The sequence below is a fragment of the Eschrichtius robustus genome, chromosome 21 (genome assembly GCF_028021215.1).
Source record: "Eschrichtius robustus isolate mEscRob2 chromosome 21, mEscRob2.pri, whole genome shotgun sequence".
Classification (NCBI taxonomy): domain Eukaryota; kingdom Metazoa; phylum Chordata; class Mammalia; order Artiodactyla; family Eschrichtiidae; genus Eschrichtius; species Eschrichtius robustus.
Window position 1 is genome coordinate 13,054,432 of NC_090844.1, and position 9,583 is coordinate 13,064,014.

The window sequence follows — 9,583 nt, forward strand, 5'->3', positions numbered from 1 at the left end:
ATTATAACCTGTCTTGTGAAAGCTGCCGAAGTCCAAGTTGGAGGAGCATATGTGAATAATCAGTATGAGATGGTATATACATGACACGATGAACCGTCAGAGGAAATCCATTAACTGCATCATTTGTTCTTCCTCTAGGGCTCAGTATATAATTATTTATGTTCCAAACCAAACCAAACAAAACCAAACAAAACCTTTTTACTCTTTTAGCACTCGGGAGAGCCTGGCTTCCAACACATCAAGCATTGTTGAAAGTAACCGTCGTCAGAACCCTACCTGGAGCCCGGCCCATGGTGGAGCTGGCCCGGCCTTCAATTTCCGAGCAAGTACGGACAGCCCCACAAATGAAGCTGAGAAATTACAGAAACCTTCCAGCTGCTTGCAAGCTTCTGTTACTAGTGTGTGATAGTCATTCTGCCTCAGATCTCCTGTCTCATTCGATACAGCCAAGTTTACGACACTGGGACTGATGTTTACATCTTTGGAAAGACAAGCATCTCAACGGCAGTTTTTGTGTTGACTTAAACTGTGCTGCTAAGTAGGCTAGGGCAAAAAACAACAACAACAAAATCTTTATTTCAGAGTATTGCTTTTCACATTTATGGCTCTGTAGCAACAAGAATAGCAGTAGGGGTGATATGTATACTTTTGCTTCACTAATTGTAACTGAGCACACATAGGAAAGTCTAGACACTGTCAGTGTAATATGCATTTTCGATGTCATGCAGTTGCCAAGTCCATTCTAAAATGCCACAGATGCGTGTTGCTCCCAGTCTGTGACCAAATGGTGCCACAGAACTGATCCTTGACACTTCCAAAAACAAAAAACAAAACAAAAGAAACTAAGCCTCCACAAAATGTCAAATGCAAGGGTCTACCTTGAGGGAAATCAATGCCAAACTGACTAAAAGGGACCCCAGCCCTTTGTGTGTGAATTGTTTAGGCCCCAGTCATTTTGCACTGTGAGTTTTCGTGACAAGATTTTGCAGGAGCCCATGGAAGTGTGTCAGAAGGGGTCGTGATCCAAATACTGGGAGTGTTTGTTTTCAGGATTTTGTTTTTAAGTGTCACGGATGCTTGTCTGATTTTTTTAAACTTCCATAATCACAAACAGGAATATAGGCCTTTGAATCTGAAATGGACAAAGGAAGGGTCTCCCAGCCTGGCTGGGGCACAACACTAAGTGATGGGAGAGGTAATGGGGACTTGTAAAGGTGTTCATCAGATACTGAAGGAAGATCATTTCCTCCTTGTGATACTTAACGGTGATGCTATCTTACTATAATAGATATGATAATTTGTTTAAAATCAAAGTGTTCTTTGTGATACAAATGAAGACTACGGCCTGGGGACGTTATTCTTTCTAATGGAAGGACATAAATCTATTTTATGTAGTTTTAAATAGAATGCCTAAATTAGGCTGTGGGAGATAATTTTTAGTGGTTATAGGAAAGAACAAATTTAGGGAGAGTTGAACTTCAGGCCTTTTATTCCTGGGAAGATATCTATAGAGAAAACTTTAAAATACTTTTTGATTAGAAATATACATGTGCCCATGTAATTAACAACAGAATGTGATCATTCTGCAAGTGTGGTGTAATCCTAACTTGTATGCCCCTAAAATTTATCAGAATAACAATTATGCATACATGAACTATGCCAGAGTAATGTTTACAGATACTTCGTAACCAATTTCAGGAGGCATTTTTAGGTAGATGTATAGTTTTTAGCCCAACTTATTTCAGAATGGTTTGTTAATATTTTGCTTTGGTTTACAATATGTCATGTTGAATACAAAGAAGGTTCTCAGCAACAAAGGGATTACAAATAATCAAGATTCAGCCTTCTAGGAAAGAGGCACCTCAAAGTTCCCATGTCTTATTTTATGAGAACCATGGAATAAATCTATACATAATGGAAAATTATTCACAAAAGGGTTACATGTGACACAAGTAAATGGTCTGACAAAAAGTTTTATTTAGTTAAGTGGCATGAGATGTTTAGAGCCATATACCGTAAAATATATATCCAAATATTTTCACCTCAGATTTCAAGAATTGGCATAGAATCTGTGAAACACTTCTGCTTCGGTATTAGGTTGAATCACTAGCCATCTGTTTGAAGAGTGGAGTCATATACACAGTTGAACTCTTTCTTGAAACATTTGGATCCTTCCTCATGCTTTTTCAGATATCTGGAAGTTGCATTGGGTCAAACTGGACTCATCAAGTTTAGTATACATTCCTTTTTTTGTGCTTATAGTGAAACGTGAGCACGTTTCTTGGCAAACTCCCACACCTTTAAGATGCTTAAGTCAATTGGTTTTCAGTCTCATGCCTTATTTCCTCCAAGGCATGCCTTGATTGCTCAGAAATGCACTCTTCTCTCACTGCTTAAATTTGTCTGGGAGGAATGATAACGTATCAAATAGACTATATACAGAGTCTGTTTCCTTGGGGAGTTGTATGCCACACAATTACCAAATTCGTCTAAATTCTTTTTTTTCCCCAAAGCCCTGCCCTCCAGCGTCTGTCTTACTATCAGTTCATACATAAATAATAGAACCATTGAAACAATACATCAGCCTCTAGCTGATCCTCCTAAAGTAGCCATTATAATAATCAAATTCTGTGTGAACAGGAAAGGAAAGCATTACCTTTAAGAGAAGCTTTAAAATATGAATTTATCAATATTTCACAAGAAATAGGTTTACAGAAGACATTGGAATAAAATGTGTACCACTCTTTGCCTGATGCTATGAGGTACATGATTAAAAAAAAAAAAAAAAAATCCCTTAGACCAGCAGCCATTAGCATAGAAATGATGGATTTCAAAGAGGATATGATGTGAGCAGACGTTCCATGTAGAAATATGCCCATCTGAATCGAATGGGGATTCTCGAACGGGGGAGAAGTGGTGGCGGGAAGCACATTACAAATATGACCCTAGATGGTCTGCAGTGATGTTCTCAGTGACCCACTCCAAGCTTTGCCAGCATCCTTTTCCTCCAGGAAACGATAGCTTTGTGGCCCATGGCTGCTTATCTAGACTTCACTTAGAGTTTATCAACTGAAAGGTTTACAAAACTGAATCTGGTTGAATCTCTGTGTAGTGTTCAACTTTAAAGGGTCAACCCATCTGTCGGCATTTTGCACACGTATGTATTATTATGATACAGCATATTACTTTATGGTAATTTTTATTTTTACATATAACTACCTCCATAAATTTGATGAAGCGGCAGCAGTGCGTTCAAGTGTATTGTTCGGAAAAGCAAAGTTGAAAACTTTCTTAACCATTAGGCCATGGCGTTCTGTGTGTGTGTCAGTGATTGCCTATGTGGACCTGTGACTGTTTCATTGCCATGGTTTTTCTCTGACGGCATTATTTCACTCTCAGCTGTAAACCTGTCTCTCTTCTTCCCCACAAAAGCACACTTGAATTTGTTATGAATGAAAAGGAAGTTTAAATTTCTTGTCTCCCCTGCCCTGGCTCCTGCCCCCAGTCCCGGACCTCATTCCTGCTACGAGTTCTCTCCGGCGAAGAGCCAATTGATAAACATAATTTAGCAAGCTATTTACTCCTATAAAATCTGATTTGAATTCTAGGTTTTCGGTCACAAGACACACCAGAAATTTGGACTGCCAACTTTGAAGCACTTTGGGCCTCTCTGCCTTCACTACTTGCATGCTACCATATTGAGCTCAGACTTTGTTTGAATTAAAAGAGCTGTGCTTTGTATCCACAACTTCTGTTCCATAATTCGTATTTCATTTTATATATTTTGCACATCTCAGGGGACCTTCATAAGCATATGAAAAGGGGGAGGGGTCCATCAAAAAAAGGAAACAAATAAGAAGAGCAGAAAGAGGGCTAGCTGGATAAAAGTAACAAATGACTGCTTCTACAATGTTGTGAAGTTCAAGTTCAGGAAGCATCCATTGAAAGTTAATCTGGAGTCACAACAATCTGAACACCAGCTGTTCCCCAGTCTCCCTTTTTCATAACCCAACCAGCATTTCTAAAATATAAATTTAAATTATATTGCAGTCACCATGGGGAGAAAAAAAAAAAAAACCTGTTCAGCAGTAACGAAAGCATTGTTTGTTTTTTAGGTTGGCACAGCTTTGTAAAATTCTACCCAGGATAAACCACTTATCACCACAAAGTGTACTTGAAAATAAAGTCTTTAACTTAAATGAAAGGCATATTGCTCACAGTACAATAGTGATCTTGCTTTGAAAAGTCTTACAATTTATAACATGGGCAGTATTTGGAGCTTGATGAAAAACCAACAACAACCTATGAGGACTTCACAAACTCATTCTGGGATCTCAAAGTGCTTCCAAAGCATTCGGATTCACAATTAACAAAGCAGGCCATATTTGTCATACCCATACTTGAAATGAATAAACAGAAGGAGTGACATAAGATTACCCAGAAACACAGTGGCAGCTATCAGTGATCTATTTTCTATCTGTTTGATAGACCATCATGAGAAATCACGAAATACAATGCTATTTTTCTGATGTGTGCTAATAAAGTCAAAGAAAATGAATACAACTTGATACTTTTGTCCATTTTCATTTAAACAGTTCAGGGTGTTGGGAATTTTACAGAAATCCACCCAAATGCTATTGTGGTCCAAGGTAGATCTGGACATACACCCTTGTTTACAGTTTCATATTGGGCTTCTCTAAATCCCGTGCTAAAATACTGTCTTTCAGGAACACGACTGCTCCTGGCAGTGGAAGGTGCTGAAACAGAAATTTTCATTAAAAACGTTATCAAGCACTCTCCACAGTGCTTCTTAGCACAACTAAAATTCACTACACTATATTGAGCCCTACTTTGAAGAATCTGGATCTCCCAGGGCAGCTGATCTAGTTCTAAGCGTTTTTTCTCAAATTATGAGATAAAAGATCCTGGTCGGGGACCTTCTCCGTTTATCACAGGCCAGTCACAGAACCACCTATCAGCGCGCTGTCAGGTGACAGTGGACCCCCGCAGAAGTGATCCCTTCCTTCCCCCTCCTCCCCAGCCCCCCAGGCCCCTCCCACACATACTCTTCTGTTGAGCAAATTTCTGCACACGTTGAGGGTTTGAGGAAGCTAGAACACAGGAAAAATGAATGCAAAAGCCACGGAAGACATTGCTTTGCTCTGGGTTAGTAAAATATGGGCAGGAAAGAGATTACTATCAGTCTGATCTTTGCCAAATAAGATAGAAGAATCAGCCATCGCTCTGTCAACTCTCTCGGAAGGTTTTACAGTATTAAGGACATCCAATATTTTGCCATAGATTTTTATTTGGGAGACATTTCATAGGTTACATCTATGAGAAAGTTCGTTATTAAATTTCCCGGTGTGTTGGAAATAGACATTGGCGTCTCCCTGATGGAGTTAATCTCTGCGTCTTTTACAGCAGCACCCCAGGGAGGGATTCCCCAGCCAATGCTCCTCTCACACAGAATCCTGTGTTCTTACACTTGCTCTAGGACTTACAGTTGCTGATTTGCAAGGTTCAGAATTCTACAAGGCACAAGGGGAACTAAACCTTCTTCTGATGATTGTATATTTATGATCAGTTACAGGGCCTTGTCTGCTCGTTGCTGGCTTCAAATGTGAACACACACACACACACACACACACACACGCCCTGCCAGCCAGGGATCTGGAAGCCAGTGTAAGGCTAAGAGCTTGGTTGGTCCACGTCCGGCTGCCTCCCTCCCTGTCCAGAGGCTGGTTTTGGCATGCCTATTCCCTTGCGCCCACCAAAAAGAGCTACCAAATCTGAGATCTGAGGTCTCCTCCAACACGAATCCTCTGCAGTTACAAGAAATTCATCTTGATGTACGCACTCACAGCTCCTTGCTTCCGAGGTCCACCCTCCCTGCCTCCTTCCCATCCCCCCACATACATACCGATACACCGCCATTGTTTCCACATTGGAAGGGCAAAGCAGTGTGTGGTATTGTGCACACAAGGATGGGTTAGGACTAAAGCTGCCCTAGGGTCACCTTCATGTAAGTATTGACAGCTACAAATTAAGGTCCTTAGCGTAGTTGACATAGATACGACTTTCTAGAAGAGAATTAAATTTCAACATTAAGATTAAAGGGATCATAATTCTGCAGGTATCTTTCTCTGAGTGACTGAATGTGACTATTGCATTAGGGTAAATGAATTAAGAAGTGCAAGTGGGATTTACTGTATGTTAGAAAGGAGTTTTGCAGCCAAGACTGCCTTGAATAAAATGTGTTTGCACTGAAAAAAAAATTTTTAAATTACTTGGTCTCTGGTTGCTGTAAAGGTCATCCAAGATGGATGTTCTGTTTATATTGTATAGTATTTCATATGAAATAATTACAGTTCATGAAATGTCTTCCCTAATGTTACTGATTTATAACAGCACATTTGTAACATGGTTTTTATCGTGTCAGTGTACCATATTGTAAATGATGATTACTTGTCATGCTTAGTATAATAACTTAAAAGAAAAAAAAGCACAGGGATTTTTGTAAGTCTATATTTGAAAGTCCCTCCATATGGTAATATTGTGTTCATGTTTATGTAGTGTTGTGTGAAATATCCATTTTGGATTGTGTTACTTTTTAAGATATTAAATAACATTTGGTTATATGTCTAAGTGGATTTTTTTTTTTTTAGTACTTGAGAGAAAATACCTTACATGAGACCACTTTATTTCTCTCCTCAATTAATATGATGTCATAACAAATTTTTATTGCACAATCTTGGTTATTAGAGCTTTTGAATTAAAACAACTGAAAATGGAAATTTCTGATCAAAATTTTTCGAGGAATGTTGAAAAATCCCATTTTTAGCTAGCTATTCAAATTTGAGACTGAGTGAGGCTTATGGATGCATATAGTTTTCTAAATGAAATTATAATGTGGTTGGTTTTTTTGTTTTGTTTTGTTATCACTCATATCACAACTTCTACCCCCAAATAAATGTGATCCCCTCTCCAGAACATACTCAGAGGCTATTCACATCTTCCAGTGAGGCCCTTGCACAAGTTTGGAGTGCTTCCATGTTTAATTGCCCTCAGAGTCTATTCTGCACTGCTTTGACTCTCCCCAGTGGTGGCGAGAGTCACCACCGTCCTGGGGGAATGGACCTGATTTTTTCAAACCAAAAGTAATCTGCTGTCAAGCAAATGATTAAGCTAGGAAACAACATTATTAGTCAAAAACAGTATGGAGCTGTAAAGTTGAGCCTAATTATCTTGTAAAGGCAATACCCAAAGCAGGCTTCCCAAAATGTTTTGAAGTGTCATGACAGTGTCATTTGGGTAAGTGTGGAAAACCCAAGGTGACTACTTTGAAGGACAAGCCTTATTTTAGTTATGTTAAGTTTGTATGTATTTTAAACTGTCTCAATACAGACACTTCATTTTTTTCAAGCATGGAGCTAGGAAAAACAAGAATACTGGAAGTACATTGTGAGTTTTATGCTAGGACCAAAAGCCTCTGTGCTGGAGGAAAGGTAATTGTCTGTTCCTTTGAGAACCTTCCAGTGAGCTGCACACATGAAGGAAATGTAGTGACTCACTAAGAAGCTGGAAGGCAGGATTCTGACTCCTTTGCAAAAATGGTCACAGTTCATAAAAATCTTTTCTTTCCAAAGGAAACGGTATGGTTTTAACTTATTTTTAAGTGTTTGGAGTGGTTGGGGGTTTTTTCCCTTGTAAAGAAAATCCAAGCAGAGTCCTCGGTATTTGCCATCTCTGTTGTTACAGCTGTGAAATCGAGAGCCACTGAATAATAAAGTTATTCACCTGACTTTAATAATTTATTTAACTGTGAAATCTTATCCCTACTACTGGAATACTTGGATTTAGTGATATTCCCCCTCTTTGGGTTCCGTGGCTCCAGATTTTTCCTGTAAAGCAAATAGCTAGTCATCTAACACATGGAATAAGTGTGTGTGATTAATGTTCACAGAGCCTACCTAACACACCACGCAGGAATTTCAAGAAAGATTCAAGAAAAATTCAAGGCACCTGCACGCAAGATAGGCTGGGTAGGGTTTGGGGTGGATCTTCTTAGAAGCGTTGCATTAGAAGTATGATGGTAAGAGGGGGAGGGAGGTGCAATGTGTTAGATAAGAGAAGTAAGGCCAGAGATGTTAGTTTGGAAATTCAAAGGGCAAAACTGAACTACTGATGTTCAGTGAAGAGCAGATTCTCTCTTCCTCAGTCAGATCTAGGACTAGTGTCTGTAGCTCAACTGGAGTGGACGTGCCAGCCTGGGCTTGTCTAGGTGACCGTGTACGTGGGTTACTTAGGCAGCCCCCAAAGTCCTCAAACACGTGCGTCCCAGGCCACTTCACGTCCCCCTTGTTTCTCTTCCTTCCTTGTTACAAAGTTCCGGACATCATTTTTCTTTTCTATTGCCTTGGGTTTATTTCACTTTATTACTCTTTTCTCTATATAAAACTAAGAATTTTTGTTTGTTGTTATGCTTTCTTGTCTATTAATGTTTGAACTCATTCCTGATCTCAATTTTTTATATAATAATGTAGTATATAATAATATGGAATAGAATATATAGACTATAACACTAATTATATTAATAATAACTATTATCTTATGTTAATATAAGACATATGTTAATATAATATTGTATATTATTGTATATCTTGCACACAATTGTATATAAATTGTATATATTATATTAGATATAATAATGTAAAAGTTATATACATAGTAATTTTGTATATAACTACAATTGATTACTAGCACTTTAAATTTCACATTTATAGTGCCTTACACTCCTTGTATCCAAAGACTACTGTCTTTCCTCAAACTCATTTCCACTCACCTTTGCACCAAGAGTCTTTTGTTCTCCAGCACTTAGATATAAATCTACTACCAGCTGATTCATCAAAGGCCTGAGAAATCACCAGAAACTTTCAGAGATATAAATAGATAGATGATAGATAGATGCTATAGATAGATGATAGATGATTGGATGGATGGATGGATAGATAGATGATCAGTAGATAGACGATTAGATGGATGGGTAGATAGACGATTAGGCAGATGAATGGATGAATAGATAGATGATAGATAGATGATTAAATAGATACATACATAGATATTGCATTAGACCAAAGATCTCTGTATTTTTTATAGTCTGTAAATGGCAACAAAACAAAAGGAGATGTCATGCAGAAGGATAGAGTGTGACTCCGTTTTAATGATGTATTGAGAATTTGTTACCTTGGGAAATTATTTTTATTTATATTTATTTTTGGCTGTGTTGGGTCTTCGTTTCTGTGCGAGGGCTTTCTCGAGTTGCGGCGAGCGGGGGCCACTCTTCATCGCGGTGCGCGGGCCTCTCACTATCGCGGCCTCTCTTGTCGCGGAGCACAGGCTCCAGACGCGCAGGCTCAGTAATTGTGGCTCACGGGCCTAGTTGCTCCGCGGCATGTGGGATCTTCCCAGACCAGGGCTCGAACCCGTGTCCCCTGCATTGGCAGGCAGATTCTCAACCACTGCGCCACCAGGGAAGCCCGGGAAATTATTTTTGAACCCTCTTGTATCTGTGCTTCAAGCC

At 39.1% G+C, this 9,583-nt stretch overlaps 1 protein-coding gene across 2 annotated transcripts in view; it reads left to right on the top strand.

The window, feature by feature from the left end:
• Positions 1–3,748, top strand: part of STOX2 (storkhead box 2) — a 215,043-nt gene extending 211,295 nt beyond the window's left edge. For both annotated transcript variants that reach the window (XM_068531901.1, XM_068531902.1), the window contains one exon: positions 211–3,748. In XM_068531901.1, the coding sequence (XP_068388002.1) occupies positions 211–406 (196 nt within the window). In that variant the 3' untranslated portion in view covers positions 407–3,748. The remainder of the gene's footprint in view (positions 1–210) is intronic.
• Positions 3,749–9,583: the final 5,835 nt, after the last annotated feature.